Below are 21,983 nucleotides of genomic sequence, written 5' to 3'. Positions count from 1 at the left end.
TACTTGTACTGTGTAACAGCAATTATCCCTGTGGACAAAAGCAGCATTCTGACCCTGTTATTGAATAATATAAGATAATAGATACTAAAAAATAGCAAAACAATTACAGAATGAAGTTGTATCAGTAAATAATCTGAAGTGCAAAAAGTTGTCACATAATATGAGCTGTCAAAACAATTGGGGTGTTGGGTTATACAAAATAGATCCGTAGGCTGTAATTGTAAGGAGGTAATACTTAGAACATATAAATTGTTAATGAGAACATACATGGAGTGTTATGTTCAGCTTTGGTCACTATGGGTATAATTTCTTCTATTCATTGCTAGTGAAGGGTCAACACAAGTATAATGTGGAGAAGCACTCTTTATACTCTCAATCAACTTTTTCACCACTATTAGCAAACTGAGGAAGATATACCCCCATATTTGGGAAGACAGGCTTTGGCAAAGGTTTGAAGACGACCAATAGCGATGCCGCTGAGTTTCTAATGGATAAAAGAAGCCAAAGGTGGGAGAGTCCGTGCTTTTTATTTTCATGGACCACTTGGATACATACCACAGAGTCTCTCTGGTCTCGTATGAAGTTTTAATCAGTGCTCCCATTAATGTGCATGTATCTCAAGCTGCAGTTACTAACAATATTCTGATTTCCCCACCAATAAAGCCTTATTGCTAAGATTAACTTTTTCCAAGCCCTCTATATTTATGAAATTCAAACGGGATAAATCAGTGAATAAGAAAAAAGTAAAAATAGAATTGAATTATCTGGGTTATGTAGTTTAGAGTTGCTAAACCTTGGCCCACAGGCGGTAGTTTGAACACCCATGGTCTAAGAAAATTATATATCTTTTTTTTCTTCTTCAGTGAAAACAATATAGGGAAAATAATGAGTTATTTGTGTTGGAGAAAAAAGCTTGGGGACTTGATTATAGGCTGAGAAAACCTCTAGTTTAAATTGAACTGAGAATAACTGTTTCTCATTTGGAAAATGTATTTGCAGATGTCTACCACACGAGTGTAATGGATATAGGTTTGTTTGGAATATTAATTAAAAAAATTCAACAACTTGCGCATTTATCTGGTGCCTTTTAATGCGAAGAAGCGTCCCAACACGCTTCATGAAAAGCCTAAGAGGGAAGGGATAATAGACACCAAGCAAATGGTAGAAGAAAACAGTTAGGGGAGGTAACTGAAAATGCAGTTCAAGTGCTAAATTTTGAGGCATTTTGAAAGGTGGGAGAGATGGAACAGAGTAAAGGGATTTGGAAAAAGAATTCATGATGGCTGAAGGCTGTGAAGTGGTAGAGCGGGAAAGGACACTGGTCTGGACTCAATAATTCTGTTTTCTATTTTGGGGGGCTGGGGGACAAACTTGTTGTAAATATAGGAGGGAGAAGAAACGATCATAACTGTTCCTGTAAATGGATCAAGATAATGAACCAGTTTGCTGAGTTATCTTATCTCAAAGCAATTTCTTAGGTTGCACTTTTTCTGCTTCCATTTCTTCTCTGAACTCTGGGTTGGAATTTGTAGCCACATAAAGGTAGTCCAAAGATTATATTTTGGTTTGTGTTTTTATGTATGTACATAACTCTCAAAAACCATCTTTCATTAAAGAAGAATGTTAACTATGTTGGACCATCACAGGGAAAGCATATGTTTCAAATATTAGGTTACAAACCACTGAACATTTTTTTTCCTGCTGAGTATTTGAATTCACTTGTCCCCATCACTTAAATATCATTTCATATCTCAAAATAGTCACTATTGTATAACAGGAAAGATGATACTAATACAAACATCTTGTATGTATACAAGCACTTTAATCAACAGGGCTGGGACACTATCAAACAAGCACATTCGATTAGGAAATTCTCATTCTAGTAATTTGACTTATTTAGTGCTGTTGTACTGACTGTAATAGTACAAATGAGGAAATATCAAGCAGGAAAAAGATTTGTGATCTCTTCTAGCAATATATTTAGTTTTATTTTACAGGATAATGAATATTGACTTTTTTTTTTAGCAACATCTACAGGATTGTAAGTTTTTAGATTTCTGCTTGGCATTTATGATTTCTTCGCTAGTATTTCACTGGACTATAATGACCGTATCTACCATTTTAAAAATCAGAAATGTTTCATAGAGAGCCTTGCATTCTGCCGCATTGTGAAACACTGGACATACTGAAGGACCAAATGTCACTCAGAATCTAGACAACTGCTGCTTGCAATGCACCATGTGACTGCAAGAGATGTGATATCAGATTGATGTTTATCAGATGCCTGTGCTTCAGTATATTCATGTTTAAACTTGTCCATTTAGGCACTACTTCAGTCTTCCTAAGTGGGGGCATCACGGGATTTGAGCACTTGAACGTTTGTGTTATCATCTTATCTGTCAGATTCTCCTCTGGCCACTTCAGCCTCAATATTAATCCCTCCCACATGATAGGCAGGTGGGTGGGATGCAGTTAGAGTTGAATACGGGGAAAGCGTCCCCAATACTCTGCGCATGCACCCGCTGCCTTTTAATAGGGCGGCGGATATTGGGGCGTCAGTGTCACAGCATGGAGAGGCAGGGCACTTAATTGACGTATTTAAATCTGGCTTCTACATTGCAATTGGAGGTCCGATTTTAAAATTGACTTGCTGCACTGGTTTCCCAGGGATCGGGAAACCCGGCAGTGAAAGGAAGATTAGAGCTGCCGGTTCCATAAGTTAAGTGCCTTTTGCAGCGCTCTTTATGGGCCAGGCATAGCAGGGGTTTTCCCCATCCCTTTAAGGAAGCCTTCGGCCTACCACAGCCCCTCCCACCCCACCCAATTCCGACCTCTCTTTCTCCCCCATCCCCATTAACGTTAATACAGGTAGCTGACTGTCTCATTTGTATGACTACTGTAACCGATTATGTAATATTCTTTACAAAAAAATCAAAATAAAGTGTGCCCAAAAAAACAAATCCATTTTGGGGCTAATCTAATCTATCTGCACCTTTCCATCTACAGATGCGGGACTTGCATGGATGATCTGGTTGCTTTATTTTATTTTCATCAACAGGTATTCTGTAAAGAAGTCGACACTTAGTGCATTAGAAATGCTTTGGTGAATCATTTCCGCCTTCTAATGAGGCTTTTAAAATAAAATTTAGTCTCTTTCCATCCTGCAAAACCCTGTACAAATACTATAATTATTTATGGCTGATCAAAAAGTTGCTTCCCCTCCCACTTCCAAAAACAGATTTAGAGAGTCCAATTTTTTTTTTCTTATTTGCAGTAAGTTGAATTTACGGTCTTGTCTGCACTGTGTAAGACTGCCTAATGTAGAAAATGAATGATGGGGAGCAATAGGGGGAAATTATCTACTGATTCTGTAAACTTGGCATCAAGCCAGCCTGTCATTGTATCCATGCAAAAAATAGTTTCAAGTAGGTGGGATATAGTAACACTTTGGATGCTTGGAGCTATTTTTCTCTCGCCCCCTTGTCAACTCGACTCAGTAGCCTGAACTCTCGCCCACCTCTGGATTAGAAGATTGAGAGTACAAGCCCCCGAATAGGACTTGAGTGCATAATCTCGGCTGACACACCAGTGTGGTACTAGAGGAGTACTGCCTCAGCTCATCTGCTGCTGAAACCCTCAATCATGCCTTTGTTACTTCTAGACTTGACTTCCAATACATTCCTGACTGGCCTCCCACATTCTACCCTACGTAAACTTGAGATGATCCAAAACTCGGCTGCCCGTGTCCTAACTCGCACCAAGTCCTGCTCGCCCATCACCCCTGTGCTAACCTACATTGGCTCCTGGTTAAGTAACGCCTTGATTTTAAAATTCTCATCCTTGTTTAAAATCTCTGTGACCTCACCCCTCCCTATCTCTGTAAACTCCTTCAGCCCCACACCCCCCCCCCCCCCCCCCAAAACCCAGAGATAATCTGCTCTCCTGTAATTCTTCCCTCTTGAGCATTCCCAATTTATAATCGCTCAATCATTGGTGGCCATGCCTCATGTTGCCTAGGCCCCTAGCTCTGGAATTCCCTGCCAAACCCTCTCCGCCTCGCTACCTCTTTCCTCCTTAAAACCTATCTTTGACCAAGCATTTGGTCACCTGCCCTAATTTCTCCTGAAGTGGCTGTGTCAAATTTGTTGTCTCATAATGCTCCTGTGAAATGCCTTGTGACGTTTAACTACATTAAGGCGTTGTATAAATACAAGTTGATGTTGGCGAGGATATCCTCCAAATGATGAAAATTAAACTAACCCTCTTTCTGTACGTTCAGATAGCTTAGTGATCCTGGTGTCTCCCTCAACTAATACCACTAAAAATAGATTAATAGATTAATCATCTTACTGCTGTTTGAAAGAGCTTGTGCAAAAAATGGATGGCATGTTTGCATAAGTAGCAAGAGTCTCAGCACTTCAAAGTTGTTATTGTAGGTGAAATGTCTTGAGACATTTCCAAGAAACCGTTGGTTGGATATTGCTGGGAAAGAAATGATTGTTGTGCTTTTATCTATGTAACAGTCACTGCATCTCAAAGGTCATTTGTATGAAATGTTTGAGATGTTTCAATGTGATTGAGTGCGATTTAACCACATGTTGAATATCACCTAGAATATTTTGTTGTAGTAGAAGTACTTTTATTTAAACTATTCCTCTTGTTTGTTTTCTTTTAATTCAGCAAACAGAGGCACAATAAACTATGGCGATCGCACTCTGATAGTGACCTTTCTGACCACCGTGAGCGTATTAATAAATCTACTGTTGACCGAAACAGAAGGGACAGTACTTCCACTACAGAAATGCCAACTGATCCACTTGCTGAACATCTATATCATCCCCAATTCTTGGATGACCTAGATGCAATTTTACCTGGAGCCCATGAGGAAAAAATTGAATTAAATTCTGGGATCAATTCAGAGAATGAAATACCTTCAAAATATAACCCTGATGACTTGCACAACGGTATCTCTTCTGCAACAATGCCAGTAGCCGTAACCTCCGATACTAAGAGTTTTGCAGGTTGCAGCTCTGATACTTTTCCTCTCCAAGATTGCCACTCTGACAAACCAGCAGAAGCCTTGTCACAACATGAACTTTCTTCCTCACCTGAACATCCCATGGTGTTAACTGATTTAGAAGTAGATGAATTGAAAAAAGATGCAGTTAGTTTGAACTTGGATGGCAGTTCAGTGCCATTACTTGAAATTGCACCTCAACTGGGAGATCATATAGCTTCACCAGAATCAGCTTCTCCAGTCTCGTCACCTAATGCAGATGCTGGAATTTGCAGCTTAAGTACAGATCGAATTGACTTCTTCAGTGCCAGAGAAAAATTCATTGAGCTTTCACAAGAGAATGGGGCTCGAGTCCAATTACATTCAAAAACCGAGGAGCTTGGTGGAGGGAAATACAGTGCCACGAAAGTGGCTGCACAGGAAACCTTTGAAAAAGAGCAGCAGGTCAAGAATGGTCAGGGACAGATTTCAGTGGATAACCTGGCCCACGCAAGAGATAAATGTATGGATAATACTGATGCAAAATCTAATAAGGTAAAAATACTAAACTGAATTTTTTTGTAACTGTAAACTATTTAAAGTAACTGCAGATGAACTGAGCAAAATGCTCCATACATCTCTCAAATAAATTCTGACCTTCAGCTGGAGCTGGTAATTATGTCAAGAAAATGAGATGTTTGTCCTTGAACATTTATAATTTTTGTTAAAATTAATTCTTGCATTATATTAATATTCTGACAGCTGTACTGTTTCCAATATGGTTCATTACCAAATATGTTAGAGACTGGGTGGCACATTGGGCTGGAGCTCTGCCATTCTATTTCCTGGAAATGGGGATTGAATCCATCCCAAACTGATGAATTGCAAGTCCCTGTCTCTCTGCCAGGTGTATGAGATTAATTTGTAACGCACTCAATTTCAGTTCCTATTGGGTGTAAGTCCAGAGGATAAAACTGCCCACGTTCAGTACTGATTCGCACACATTCTTAAGAGTACAAGAATCTGGGACAAAAAGTACAACACTGGTGCAATTGGCAGTAACGTTGTCAGGTTGGAGTCGTAGCATGTTCGAGACGGTGGACGAAGAACACTTTTGCAAAAGGCTGTCTTGTAACTGTACTCCTTGGAGTGCTTGATGCTAATAGTGGATGGCAATTGGAAAACTGCTCCACATGCAAGCACTGACATACCTCACCTTGAGCTTAAAAATATGGCCTTTACGAAAATTAATGAATACAACGTCTCAAATCGGCTGTCCAAAAATCGGCATTGTCTGAAAACTGGACATTTTTGAGAAAATCCCATTTGATGATCAGTAAAATAATCCGGAATTATTGTCCAAAAATTGGCGGGCCGGACTAGTTATCTGCTTCACCGCTATGTTTTAAATGGCATGCGATTGGTCCGAGCCTTGCCGAATGACCCTCGACCCGGCTCGACCTGACCTGACCCGCGCCACTATTAGTACTTTGTCTGTCTCGGTAGCATACATAAGCTCTTGGTTTTCTTGTCCGAAATCCGGAAAAATCCGAAAGTCGGCACAGTCTCGGTCCCGACGTTGCCAGATTGGAGACAACGTACCTTTAGGCATATTCATGTGCGGTACTGTCCTGCTTCCCATTAGTGACACTCAGTCTTGTGTGCTTTTATATTGACCAATTTCCTAGCATACAGCTCGGATGGGTGCTTGGGAAAGGAAAGTTCTGCTTTTCTGCCATGTGAGATGAGATTTATAATGTGAATGGGCTGTAGAAGTGAGAAAGAGAGACTGAAATTATAAGGGAGTGAAATACTAATTTTTACTTATACATTTATTTTGCATTTCATCTGTGTTTATTAAATGTATTTATTAATGTACATTGTGTTAATGTATAATGTTTTGAAAATTGATCCTTTTTCATTTATGATCAGAATTGTGTTTACTTTACTGGGGTTTTTCTCACTTATGGGGAGACTGTATAAATGTTACATGGCTAGGCTCATTTTGTTTTTTCTCTTCCACAGGGAAATCTGGTATCAAAATCGTCCAGCAAGAAGTCTTCCTTAACAAGGTCACAGTCATTAAATGTTATTTCTGTGAAAGAAATAGTGACGGAAATCGAGTCCAGCCAGAGTTCAGGCTTGTGCCAAAGCAAGACAGAAAGTGTCGCCACTAACCAGATCCAAATGCTAAAGAGAAATACAGTGCATGAATTACCAGCAGATTTCCATTGGTCTTCTGAAAATGGCAACACTGCAAAAACACTTTGTGCAAACGACTCTTTAGTTGCTGAAAATGATAATGCCAGTGATTTGAATAAAGCTGAGGACAATGGATGTCATCAGGTGCATTTAATAGCCAAGAGCTATGAGGAAAACCAGGAGACTGCCTTTGAAGAATCTGCACAGGATGGAAGCATAGGCCACAAGCAGGTGCCAAAATGGTGTTCTGGTTCAGTAAAACGTGCGACCAAGGAGTTTGAAGAAAGATTAAAGCAAGAGCAAGAACATCAATCACCTGTGATAACATTAGCAATCCGTAAAAATTCCAGAATTGATGGAGCTACAGCTAGTGAATTTGTGACAACAAATGAAAGTGAGGATGTCTCTCCTGAATTATTTTTATTTGAGGATGAAGATAAAGAAAGGATTGCTGAAGACCAACGTTTGCTATTCGAGCTCAGTGTACCTCAGAATCAAGAACCAGCCTCAAACTCGCAGTCAGATGTGATGGAGCATCCATTACAGTCAAAACTGGATCTGATACAAGCTGAACCTGGATCTTTGAGCACTGTGGAACATAGGATAGTCCACTCTTTTGAAACCTCTGAGGGACTGGATTCATATACCCAGCTTCCAAAGACAATTGAGATCATTGAGTACACCCACGTATTTAAACCACCAACTTCTCAAGGAGACAATGGTACCTTTGGCTTGACGGGAGAAGAAAAGATTACTGTTGAAGATGAATCTCCAGGAAAGGAAAATGAAGCCATCATACAGTCTGCAGATGATCCAGACATTCTAGAAGTACCCATCACTGATATTCCATGGCAACCAAATCTATTACCATTATTGGATGCTGCAGGTTTGGCCCCAAACAACAAGGAAGAAATCGAAGAAATTACCTTCACAATTGGTAGTCCTTCAGATGAGGTAGATGACAGCTTGTCAGACTGCGAAATTGCTTTATTTATTAGTGACACAACACATTTGCCAAAAAAAGGTTTGGAGTATCAAACACACGTACTGCACCTGGAAGGTGTCACTGAGTCAAGTACAGATACCGATGCAGAGATCCCAGATAAGGAAACTATCTATTCAGGGCTTCAGGAAGCTGGCGCCAGAATAACATCTTTGCAAAGAGCAGGTGATGGCTGCATTACTCTGTTGAGTCATGAGGATTTAGAGTTGAGTTTCAACAGATTTGATGAAAGAATCCAAGAGATGAAGGAGATGTTGAATTTCTCAAATCTTAATCATCATCTTAGCCATGACACCAGCAATGACCGTATAAATCTTCTAAGTAGTTCCCTGGACATTGGTAATCAGCGATCAAAGGAAATTGAAGCTAAGATAAGACAGGCAGGCCTCACAACTCCATCACAGATGAAACGTTCAGCATCTATTGCTAAACTAGGCTACCTGGAGCTCTCGAGGGATGATTTATTTAAAAAGGGCTTGGATAGTTCTGAGACTTGCCAAGCAATTTCTGACTCTGTTCAGGACACACCATGGACTTTGCAAAATACAAGTGAGCTTCGAGCTGAGTATGCTGTGGAAGATGAGCCCAGGAAAAAGAAATGTGTTTCCATCTCTCTCCTCCAGCAAGATTCTCCACCCACAGTGTGTTTTGCGGAGCAACTTAAAACATCAGAAAGTATTGTACAAAGCAAGCCTGTGGAGAAGCCTTTAATACAATATGCCAAAGCAGTTGAGTCATCCCAACAGAGTCCACTGGCGAGTGCAGAAAAAAATCTTCCTCAAATAAAGCCTTCCTCCCCTTCGGACACCGAGGCACCGTGTCCCACCCCACTGATAGCTGTAGCACCTCGACAGCACCATCATAGAAATCATCCATTAAAGCAATTAAAAATGACTAATGAGAAAAAGCAGACAACCAATCCATTATATAATACCATGTGACCCTAAGCCCAAAAACTTGGCTTCTGTACAAGAGGCAGGTGTTTTTCTAAGGAACATGCACTTTACAATTTGTTTTCTATATCTTGTTAAATGTGAGTTTATTTTCTTGACGAATGCATGTAGACCTTGGGCTTTCTTTCCTCCTTTAATTGGTTTTGACTTAAAATTGTGTGAAACCGAATCCTTTAACCACAAGATCTCATTTAAAAGAGCACACTGGCTAACACACAGCAAGTTTGCAGTTAAGTCAACCAGACTGTTTAACATACCTCAAAATTGAAATCAGGGACATTCTTGTGATAAATTCTGTTTTCTTTTTGTGCACATTTAATGTCACTTTGCTTTTAAGTAACATTGCATTTCCTAACATACATAATGTACTTAGTCTGATCTTCCTGCTGAGAGAGAAAATACCATTGATTTTTATTGTACCAGCTCTTTTACTGATAAAGTTCTGGATTCTCCTCTTCCCCTCCCCCTTAGAAAAAAACTCTTGTGTCGTCTTGTGAAAATGGCTATTGAGCTCTTGGAGCATACCCCGTGCATTTATAGTGAAACATGATGTGCAGCAGGCCATACAGAACCTAGATGTGCACTATCCTGTAATCATCCACAAGTTTCTTTAAATTAAAATTGAGATCAATCCTCTGCAGGACTGTACAGAAATTGCTAACTGCAATATTTGCAACCTACGAAACTTTTCTCATTTTCCATCACTAGGAAATAGGTCTACATGTTTTTGTGTTAGTTTGTGTGTTCCTTTTAAGGTGGTCTGCATTCAGGGTTAATGTGAATTATTACTTGAACACTGCAGTGGGCTTTTGATAAGACCTTCCATATCAGCTTAAAGGCAAATTCTTGTAGTATCTGATCTCTGCCTTTCCTTTATATTTCGTGTATTCTGCCCCTGAAGTGCCATCTGTTGGTCCCATTGGAAGGACTTCAATTCATCCTGTGTAACCAACCTTAATGGGGAGTCACTCTTCAATGAGATTTTTCCTCTAAAGAAAAAGAAAACTTGTAATTTTTTTTAGTTTTATATATCGCTGATGTGGACGTTTGTATTTTGTTGAAGGTGTGATTCTAAATTTACTATCTTTGTTCCTTTTACATGTATAATATTCAACACTTTTTTTTCCCCAGCCTGGGAGTACATTTGATGAGGACAAGAATTCTTATTTTAAACTGGAACTATTTTAATTGCAATATGCCATCTATTTTTACTTCAATTTGGTGACAGCAGTAGGAACGTCAAAGTCTTCCTTGCATCAATAAATATTCATACGCCTAGGAATAATTTAATGTTGCATCTGATAGTGCTGCAATACCTAGGCTAGAAGTTGTACTGGAAACTGGTGGAAAATAAGTTGAGAATATCAGTAGTATTCTTGCAGCAATGATTATTTCTCCCATGTATATAAAATTTACAAATACTACTGTATTCCTGCATTCTCATCTAGACTTGTTGATGTTCTGTACCACCTCTAGAGATTGCACAATTTTACTTGGTGTAATAAAAGCTGTAAGCGCTGCTTGTATTCTGTATATTAAAATGTATATCTGATTTTAAACAGCAATCACACAACTTACTACAGAATGACTAGTTAAATTTATAGTAGCCTTTATAAATGTACTCTGGTTTAACTGGAATATCCTGGATATGAGTATCTTTTTAATAAATTCATCAAAATGCTGCATAACTGGCACTAGAAACTAAGCAGAAACATCATCATTATAAAAGATTCAGCCAATCACAATCACTGAGAAACCATTGTAGAAAAAGCTGTAATGTCTAACACATGAGATTTGGAACATTCATTAAAAATTAATACTTAAATCATGATAAAAGAGCAAATCAAATGGAATTTTGGGTTCCAACTATAACGAGCATTATTTGCTCTTTGTCCCCAAGATACCTGCTTATATGTATTTCAGGAAATCTACATCTCATGCTTTTCTTATGCAAATAAAATGTTTTCTCTGTCCATGTTCCCTTTCCTTGGAAACACTGCTTCCAGTTTCTCCCAGTTGGGAGAGTGGGTGAAGGCTGTGCTACCTTCAGCCACCATCACACTTTTTTTTAAATGATAGATGACTATTCAAGCAGGGCAGTTTGATTATGCCACTTCTCTTGTCGCTCTGTTGTTTTGCTAACAGACACATTTCATCTAGTGTCTCATCTGAGTACTGAACCCAGCTCCCCCCATTTGAGGCAATTGAAGTTGTAGCAACCTGTAGCATATACACCTAGTTGTGTTACATTTGCACAATCGCTTGGACTGTTATGTTGTTGATTCTGTTTGGTTTCAAGATCCCTGATCAAAATTCCTGCCTGTCCCAACCTGAAGTCAGCTTTCAAAGTACAGCAAAGTAACCAGGGTGTTTTTACTGAATTTTTTTAAAACGGCAGTCTCAACAAGCTTCTAGTACTGCTGTACATCCGTTATTGGCTAATTATGGCTTCCATTGTAAATTAAGGGAGGATATCAGACTGATAACCAAATGTATTTTGCCTGGAACATGATGTGAAATTATCTGCTAGGAGGACCAGGCAACACGTTGATGCTCAGAGTTTGAATGCAGTTGTCATATTAGTCTGGAGCTTGCTGTTGGAATTTGTTTTTGAACCACTGCAGTTCAACAACTTTTAAAGGGCATTTTTGTATAAAGCAATTATATGTGGTCTTTTATAACTGTGGTTATTATATTGTTTACATTGTGAATATTTGAGCTGTACATTTTCTTAAATTATAGATGTACCTACATGCTGTGTGTGTGCCGTCTATTGCCTTGGCATTCAGTTTTTACACTTGTGAAACTGATTTTTACACCGTTGTTTTTTTTAAATAAAAATGTAAATTATGTGACTGACTGCATGTGCTGTATGGATAAAACTTCACTTTTAATTTTGTTTTTGTAATACAGTAGTACGAGTACCACAATACGTAGCTTTTTAAAATCTAGTGGTACATTGTCATAAGCCTTACGGCACCAGCTTTCAAAGTACAGTACTAACCTTATCATGTCTATCATAGTAAGGAATATTTCTTTTTTGGGCACAAGTAATTAAAGTGCTTCCAAATCTGAACAACAAAACATTTAGAATAGATCAGGTAGAAACCTTTGGCAATTTATTTTGTTCCACAGGCTCTGTTGTGCATCCTGTAGTTTCCAGTTCATGACTTATCACATGAAGCTTAAATCAGTCCACTTGACAATTTGTCGTTTCTGTTACTGGACCCAATCTTCATGTTCGATTGTCACTGTATGCTACTTTTCATTATGGGATGTTCCACTGTACAACAGATTTTTATTGCAAGTGTGCTAAGTTGCATAATGTGAAGTAATGCACTGTTGTATGAAGTACCATGTTCTTGTTACAAAATTAATAAATTTTTATTTTGAAGGATGAATTTCATTTTTAGTTGTATGAAGTGTTAATGAAAATTAAGAGAAAAAGCTTAGCGGGTCAATCAATATCTGAAATAGTAAGATTAACACGGAGTGTGATTCTTGGTGGAATTAATCATGTATTGCCAAGGCTGAAGCTATCCTGTTTGGCTCTCACCAGAACCGCACCATAACCTGGATTGGATTCTCCTCCCTATCTGCTCACTCAAGCTGCACAATCTCTGCATCCTGTTTGTGTTAAGCTTCAAACACCACATTTTTTCTATCATTCAAAACTACCCATTTTCACCATAATATTACTGTGGCTATCAGTTCTCCACCTACACCATCCACGCTTGGAGGTGACAACATTCCACACCGCCCTTCTGTGCTCCACCCTACACAAACTGCATTTCTAGCAAACCTCCATTGCTGTGTAGGTATTCTATTCTGTAATAAGTTTGCAAATACCACCCTCATCACTGCCAACCTCCACCTGCTCCCATCCTCAGCGCATTGACTTTGAAATCCTTAGCTTCATGGCTGCACCCCTCCCTATCCTTTTGCAACTGGTCAATGTGTACTCTGCTCTTCGTAGTCTGATCTCCTAATTGTCTCCACGCCCCTCCCACCATGTGTTCCAACATCTGTGGAAGAGCCTTCATGATGGTGGAAAATTAGGTGGTCATTCAGAATATGATAGGTTGAATTGCCCTTCTCTTCCCTTTTTTGGGGAAAACCTCGCTGGTGGTTACTGAATCCTACAACTAGCCTAGCCCCATGATTGGCAGCCTACTATTTTTGGAATCCTGGTGGAGAACCTGACTTCATAACACAGCAGGTTAAGGCTGTAAAGAAGTACACCATTCAGCTGGGGTTGCTTTCAGAAGCATATGGAGACTCCTAAGATGTAAACTGACCCTGAAGGTTAGGTTTTTTTTTTAGAAAGTGGAAATTGTGGACCCTGTAATTTGGAATTTTTTCCCAAAGCCTCCTACCAAGCTACATCTCACCTTGCATTCAATAGTTCCTGAAAATCTAGCTGTTTGACCAAGCCTTCAGTCACCGTTTAAATGTTTTCCTAACTGCTTTATGGTTTCTGTTCCCATGCCTTTTTGTGAAGTGCATTTGGTTGTCTTGCTATAGCACTGAATGAATAGATAGATTTAGACATAAACCGATCAATTTGAAAATGGCAATCGCTAGTGTTTTATGGAGGCTATTGAAGGATGCTTGAGTAAACCTTGTAGAATCACTACTAAAAGCTGCATTGTCTTCACTTTGGTTCTCTCAAATTGTGAAGAAACTGTCTTAAGTCTTCCTTGTTGCTCTTCAGTCTGATACTCGCTGCAGTGTCTCATTGATTTTCATTTGTCATTCATTTTTTTTTACTCGAGCTGATAGGGGTGAAATTGATCTTCGGCAGTTGCACAAAATGCGCGCGTAGCAAATCGGCAGCCCATTTTACACCATGCACGATTTTCTTTTCCAATATGTTCCCTGGACAAGAAAATTGGACTTTGACCAATTTCACCCCCAAAGATCATTACTGACATTTGGCTTTCTTAAACTGGTAAATCTCCTGTTTGTGGATTATCTACTTGGCTATCACTTCCAGTCAAGCTTCACCTGATTTTTTGCTGCCCGGCTCCAACTGGAACCTCCCTACCCCCGAGATGGCACAGAGCTCCTCTGTTAACGGTGAAAGTGTATCTGTCTTTCAGGTGAGAAGTTGAACCGAGTCCTTGTTTGCTCTCTCAGATGGACGTAACCGTTTCCATGGTACTATTTTGAAGAAGAGCAAGGGAGTTATCCCCGGTGTCCTGGCTAATATTTATCCCTCAATCAACATAACGACTAAATAATCTGTTTCTGTTATCACATTGCTGTTCGTGGGAGCTTGCTGAGCACAAATTGGCTGCTGTGTTTTCTATATTACAACAGTGACTACACTTCAAAAAGTACTTCATTGATTGTAAGAGCTTTTGGGGTGTTTGGTGGTCATGAAAGGCGCTATATAAATGCAAGTCTTTAAATGTTTAGAGAGTGCAACTGCTGCCTAGGCTCTCTTGAGCATGTACACTGATTGTTCACCACCGTGCAGTTAAACAACTAACTGGTGGCGGAGGCTCCATGAATATCCCCATCCTCAATGATGGCAGAGGCCAGCACGCAAGTGCAAAAGACAAGGCTGAGTGGATGAACCATATTGGCCTCCTGAGGTCCCCGCCATCATCGAAGCCAGTCTTCAGCCAATTTGATTCACTCCACATAATATCAAGAAGCGACTGAGCGCACTGGATACAGAAAAAGGTTCTGGGCCCCGACAACATCCCGGCTGTAGTGCTGATCGAGTGTGGTCAGTGCTTCGATGCTGGGGATGTTGGCCTGGTCGAGAACACTTGACTGTGCATATATCCTCCGAATGGATTTGCAGGATCTTGTGGAGGCAGCACTGGTGGTACTTCTCCAGCACTTTGAGGTGGCTGCTGCATATAGTCCACGTCTGTGAGCCATATAGGGGGGGGGGGGGGGGTGGGTGGGTGGGTGGGTGTATCACTACTGCCCTGTAGACCATAAACTTGATGCCATATTTGAGGAACACTTCCTCAGGCGACTGAAGGCTGCGCTGGCACACTGCATGCCTGAGAAGACTCCCAAAGCAAGCACTCCACTCTGAACTCCTACATGGCAAGCGAGCCCTAGGTGAGCAGAGGAAATGTATCAAGGACACCTTCAAAGCCTCCTTGATAAAGTGCAACATCCCCACTGGCACTGGGAATCCCTGGCCCAAGACCGCCCAAAGTGGAGGAAGAGCGTCGGGGAGGGCGCTGAGTACCTTGAGTCTCCTTGCTGAGAGCATGCAGAAATCCAGCAGAAGGAGCATGCGGCAAACCAGACTCCCCACCAACCTTTCCTTCAACCACTGTCTATCCCATCTGTTACAGAGACTGTAATTACCACATTGGACTGTACAGCCACATGAGAACTCATTTTTAGAGTGGAAGCAAGTCTTCATCGATTTCGAGGGACTGCCTATGATGATGATGTAGTGCTGAAGACTTTTGCTCCAGAAATAGCTGCAGCTCTTGCCAAGTTATTCCAATGCAGCTATAACACTGGCATCTATCCGACAATGTGGAAAACTGCCCAGGTATGTCCTGTCCACAACAAGCAAGACAAATCCAATCCAGCCAATTGCCGCCCCATCAGTCTACTCTCAATCATCAGCAGTGATGGAAGGTGTCATCGATAGTGCTATCAAGCGGCACTTGCTCACCAATAACCTGCTCACTGATGTTCAGTTTAGATTCCACCAGGACCACTCTGCTGCAAACCTCATTACAGCCTTGGTCCAAACATGGACAAAAGAGCTAAATTCCAGAGGTGAGGTAAGAGTAACTGCCCTTGACATCAAGACATCATTTGACCGCATGTGGCATAAAGGAGCGCTAGTAAAATTGAAGTCGATGAGAATCAGGGAAAACTCTTCAGGGACTGGAGTCATACCTAGCACAAAGGAAGATGGTTGTGGTCGTTGAAGTTCAATCATCCCGGCTCCAGGACATTGCTGCAGGAGTTCCTCAGGGCAGTGTTCTAGGCCCACCATCTTCAGCTGCTTCATCAATGACCTTCCCTCCATCAATGTCAGAAGTGGGGATGTTGGCTAATTTTTGTGAATAAATGATTGCACAGTGTTCAGTTCCATTCGCAACTCCTCAGAAAATGAAGCAGTCCATGCCCACATGCAGCAAGACCTGGATGACATTCAGGCTTGGACTGATAAGTGGCAAGTAACATTCACACCACACAAGTGCCAGGCAATGACCATCTCCAAAAAGTGAGAGTCTAACCACTGACCCCTGATAGTCAACGGCATTACCATCATCGACTTCCCCCACCATCAACATCCTGAGGGTCACCATTGACCAGAAACTTAACTGGACAAGCCACATAAATACTGTGGCAACAAGAGCAGGTCAGAGGCTGGGTATTCTGCAGCGATTGCCTCACCTCCTGACTCCCCAAAGCCTTTCTACCAACTATAAGGCACAAGTAAGGAACACTCCACTTGCCTGGATGCGTGTAGCTCCAACAACACTCAAGAAGCTCAACACCATCCAGGACAAAGCAGCCCATTTGATTGGCATCCCATCCACCACCTTCATCATTCACTCCTGGCACACACAGTGGCTGCAGTGTGTACCCTCTATAAGATGCACTGCAGCAATTCACCAAGGCTTCTTTGGCAGCACCTCCCAAACCCATGACCTCTACCACCTAGAAGGACTAGGGCAGCAGGTGCATAGGAACATCATCGTCTGCAAGTTCCCCTCCAAGTTAAACACCATCCTGACTTGGAAACATCATACCATTCCTCATCGCCGCTGGGTCAAAATCGTGGCACTCCCTCCCTAACAGCACTGAGAGTACCTTCATAACACGGACGACAGCGGTTCAAGATGGCGGCTCACATGCACCTTCTCCAGGGCAATTAGGGATGGGCAATAAATGCTGGCTGCGTCAGCGACCCCTACATCCCAGGAACAAGTGTTTAAAACTGCCCAGGAGCTCCAAGGTAGCATGGATAACCTTGCAAAACTGGTTTGACGCTGTACTGGAGTTGTGCTCTATGTACGGCAAACCCAAGAGGTGTGTGTTACAATAAATGCTCACACTGAGTACTGTGTGTAATGAGCAAATGTGACCTTAGATCCTTAAGGTTCCAGAGTGCAGGTACCTCGTGGGTGACCTTATACACTGTGCTCCCAAGGGATGCTGGGATCCCTTGGGACTCCAACAGGTGGGCCCTCTGGTGGTCAGGTGTGACGCAGGTTACAAGGGGTTAAATACATAAGTGTGTAATAAAAACAGGAAATGCTGGAAATACTCAGCAGGTCAGGAAGCATCTGTCGTGAGTGAAACATTTCATCAGAACTGGATGATGATGGAGATGAACAGCTTTTAGGCAAGTACAGAGCCAAGGAAAAGTGGGTGGGAGAAGAACAGAGAGGTGTGCGATAGGGTGTGGAGCAGGAGTGATTACATTATAAAAGTAATGATGGGTGCAAGGCAAAAAGAGATGATAATGGTACTAGTATGTCATCATGGGCAGTCCCTCGAAATCGAGGAAGACTTGCTTCCACTCTTAAAAGTGAGTTCTCAGGTGACTGAACAGTACAATATGGAAATTACAGTCTCTGTCACAGGTGGGACAGACAGTGGTCGAAGGAAAGGGTGGGTGGGGAGTCTGGTTTGCCGCACGCTCCTTCCGCTGCCTGCACTTGTTTTCCGCATGCTCTCGGCGACGAAACTCAAGGGGCTCAGCGCCCTCCTGGATGCTCTTCCTCCATTTCGGGCGGTCTTGGGCCAGGGACTCCCAGGTGTCGGTGGGGATGTTTCACTTTATCAAGGAGGCTTTGAGGGTGTCCTTGAAATGTTTCCTCTGCCCACCTGGGGATCGCTTGCCATGCAGGAGTTCCGAGTAGAGGGCTTGCTTTGGCAGTCTTGTGTCGGGCATGCGGACAATGTGGCCCGCCTAACGGAGCTGGTCGAGTGTGGTCAGTGCTTCGATGCTGGTATGTAAACAATAGATGGGTCCAGAAGAAGTGTAAATGGTTGACTAACCAAGGAGGGAAGGGGGATGGGGGGAGGCACAGAAAATCTGACCAGGAGGAGAAGTCTCCCATGACCCGGGAATGTGGCGGAAGAAAGGCAGGCAGACCCCAGGGTTGCTGAGAACCCTGTTAGCCATGTATCGATAGGGGATTGCCAGAGGTGTATCGATAGGGGATCACCAACCCAAATGGTATGGAGCTGTCCATCCTAGAGGAGCTCGCACTGCTCCACTTTTGGGCCTGATTGGGCTTATACAGCAACTTTAATATGAGTTGCAGGATAAACCCACCCTTGTATTCTCCTAGGATTATTTCTGATAAATTAGATTCTTTATTTTTTTAAACGCAACTATGTAAGGTACCCCCGTTATTTTTTGTTACCTCTCATCCACATCCTGACACCTTTGTACACAAACACCAACAACTGTTCGTAAGGTGCCAGCAGCCAATCTTTTGGAGTTGCTGGGACCACCGAGAGATGCCACTCCCTTTGCTTTCCACCTACCCATATCATGTAAATAATAATTGTTCTAAGTTTCCTTTGCTAAGTTTTCTATTAGTTGTGCCCTAAAAAGGGGGCACTTTTGTTAGGTTTTCTCATTTGATGACACTGGGGCAATCCAGTGTCTCCTTTATAGTTTTAATTAAAATGGTGCTGAGCAGCGTGGGTCTTGTGTAACTTGAGGGTTAACTAATGCTCAGCTCCATTGAATCTTAAATTAATTACTGCAAACCTTTGCTATATAACAGGAAGGCTATTTGCCCAAAATAGAGCACATTTTGTCAGCAATCATAATTCATGATGTAAAACTGCCAGTGGCAATATTATGATTTTTAACGATTGGTTTTAAAACGGAAAGCTCAGAAACAAGGGGATAGCTCTATCCTAACCCCTCTCATATTATCTTCTCCTCCATTCCATTTTCTATTGCTTTGCGCCATCATCTCTTTAGTCTTTTAATCTCGCCCGCCTTCTCCCCTAGACCTTCCCTTTTGTTCTTTGCTTCCCTCCCTGCTTTCCCTGCCCCTACCCTTGCTTAAAACCTTTTGCATCTCTAACTTTTTTCAGTTCTGACCAACTCTGTTTCTCTCTCCACAGATGCTGCCTGACCTGACTATTTACAGCATTTTCTGTTTTTAGTTCAGATTTCCAGCATCCAGCAGTATTTTGCATTTGTGTCTCATATTCTATCTGTATTTTGAGATGTATCTGTCATTCTTTAGGTATCATTTCAAAACAAAAATAAGTAATGGTTGGAGCAGCAGAAATTCTAATCAATGACAACAACAACTTGCATTTATATAGCGGTTTTAATGTTGTAAAATGTCCTAAGGTGCTTCACTGGAGCGTTATCAAACAAAACAGTGCCAAATTTCTAAAAGGTCAGGGTGTCTTGCATGAATGTACATCAAGATTGCGACTTTGCAAATCTGGTAAATATTGAATGACAATCATCCTCCATGAAGTTGCAAATAATACGGGATGTACAGAATGTTATAATGCTTAAAATTCTAGGTCTGTGCACCTGATACTTTCTAAATAATTTCTGTGTAACCTTTCTCCTTTAAGATGAAACCTTCCACCAAAGCCCCAGTTGCCTGTTCCAGTATATTTTCGATGGACTTTAAATGTTCCCTGACCCTGTTTAAAGAGCAGGGTGATGGCAAATCTTCTTCCTTCAACCGTATCCAACGACATTGGATTTCACCTTTCAGGACTTTGGACTTTTTCAGCATAGAAGGATCTGGGTATGATTTGTATTAAAATGTCACAGTTGAGTGTCTAGCTCTCGAGGGATTAAATTAGTTGAACAATACATGTACTTCTGGAGTTCTGACGATGGGTCATCAACCTGAAACGGTTACTCTGTTTCTCCTCAGATGCTGAGGTGTCCTGCATTTTCTGTTTTTATTTCCGATTCCAGCATCCGCAGTATTTTGCTTTGTACATGTATTGGGGCTAGATTAGTGCTTCCCACTGATCTCAAGCTCTCAAAAATGGAAGTTGCTCATTATCATCATTACCTCGAGGATGACTTGCTTCCACTCAGGTGGCTGAAGTGTTATGTATGTAATAACTCGATAAACTGAATGATATAAACTAACACAGGTTCAAACCTGGCTCTGCTTTATTAGGGCCCAAAGTGATTACATTACATGATGGCTTGCCTTTTATGCCTGGGCCACACACACATGCGTCCAGCCCACCTGGTGGCGAGTAATCCCAAGCTTACATGCATGACATGAAGAATTCAATAAGGTCTCTGTCACAGATGGGGCAGACAGTGGTTGAAGGAAAGGGTGGGTGGGAAGTCTGGTTGTCGCACACTCCTTCCGCTGTCTACGCTTGGTTTCTGCTTGTTCTCGGCGATGGGACTCGAGGTGCTCAGTGCCCTCCCGGATCCTCTTCCTGCATTTTGGGCGGTCGCGGGCCAGGGATTCCCAATAGTTGGTGGGGATGTTGCACTTTATCAAGGAGGCTTTGAGGGTGCCCTTGGAGGGTTTCCTCTGCCCACCTGGGGCTCACTTGCCATGTCGAAGCTCCATGTAGAGCGCTTGCTTTGGGAGTCTCGTGTCGGGCATGCGGACGATGTGGCCCGCCCAACTGAGCTGATCGAGTGTGGTCAATGCTTTGATGCTGGGGATGTTGGCCTGAGTGAGAACACTGACGTTGGTGCATCTATCCTCCCAATGCATTTGCAGGATCTTGCAGAGGCAGCGCTGGTGGTACTTCTCCAGTGTTTTGAGGTGTCTGCTGTACATAATCCATGTCTCTGAGCCATATGGGAGGGCGGGTATCACTACTGCCCTGTAGACCATAAGCTTGGTGCTGGATTTGACGTCCTGGTCTTCAAACACTCTCTTCCTCAGGCGATTGAAGGCTGCGCTGGCGCACTGGAGGTGGTGTTGGACCTCGACGTCAATGTCTACTCTTGCTAACTGTAGTCCCTGAGGTATGGAAAATGGTCCATATTGTCCAAGGCTTCGTTGTTGATTTTGATGACCAGCAGTGCTGTGTGGCGGGGTCAGGTTGGTAGAGGACCTTTGTCTTACGGATGTTTAGCATAAGGCTCACGTAAGTTTTAGCGTAAGATTAGTGCTTCCCACATATCACTTAAGCTGGAGAAAATGGAAGTTGTTCAGATCGTCCCGTGGACCATCCAGACGCCCTCGGTCTCCTACTCAAGTGGGAAGTAGTTTTGAGGTGGCCCACCCAAGGATGCAGTTGTCATTTTAATTTGGAGCCCACTGGCCAATTTGTGACATAGGGCATTCAGAGAAGGTCGGGCCTCGAGCTGCTTCTTCCCACCCAGCTGGAGAACAAGAAGATAATGGAACAAAAGCAAAATTGGCTGGAAATCTGAAACAAAACCAGAAAATGCTGGAAATACTTAGCAGATCAGGCTGCTTTCGGGGAGAGAGAAACCAAGTTATTTTTCCGGTCAATGACCTTTCGTCAGAACTACTAAAGGTAGTTTCTAGATGCCCCCAGCCAGTGACGAAAGGCCATTAACCTGAAACATGAACTCAGGATAAAGGAACACTCGGTCATGTCGAGACGGATATGCAAGTTCTGGTAAAGGAGAAATGGGGGGTGAGCGGATCCTCATTTTAAGATCGAGCCAATTGGGGTCAGTGGTATTAGTGATAGACCTAGCTCTGTCGACCCTGTGTGGTAGCTGGTGTGCAATGGCTACCCCTGGTTAAAAGAATTCACGCACAGGCATCTTCCACCCATTAAAATGAATTTTGGGATCTGTAACGTCAGAACCGAAAAGTCATCCTCGACTCCAAGGGACTGCCTAAGAAGAAGAGAAATAATAGCGTGGTTT

The 21,983-nt window shown here is 42.1% G+C and overlaps 1 protein-coding gene across 4 annotated transcripts in view; it reads left to right on the top strand.

Moving 5' to 3' along the window:
- The window catches only part of ssh2a (slingshot protein phosphatase 2a), a 166,514-nt gene extending 153,954 nt beyond the window's left edge, over positions 1–12,560 (top strand). For 3 of the 4 annotated variants that reach the window (XM_070857105.1, XM_070857104.1, XM_070857106.1), the window contains 2 exons: positions 4,681–5,551; positions 7,022–12,560. In XM_070857105.1, the coding sequence (XP_070713206.1) occupies positions 4,681–5,551; positions 7,022–9,142 (2,992 nt within the window). In that variant the 3' untranslated portion in view covers positions 9,143–12,560. The remainder of the gene's footprint in view (positions 1–4,680; positions 5,552–7,021) is intronic. The other variant, XR_011587250.1, reaches the window with a different exon arrangement.
- The last annotated feature ends 9,423 nt before the right edge of the window (positions 12,561–21,983 follow it).

Source organism: Pristiophorus japonicus, chromosome 16 (assembly GCF_044704955.1).
Source record: "Pristiophorus japonicus isolate sPriJap1 chromosome 16, sPriJap1.hap1, whole genome shotgun sequence".
NCBI classification, from domain to species: domain Eukaryota; kingdom Metazoa; phylum Chordata; class Chondrichthyes; family Pristiophoridae; genus Pristiophorus; species Pristiophorus japonicus.
Note: the sequence above shows the minus strand (reverse complement) of the source record. Positions and strands in the feature narration are given on the sequence as shown.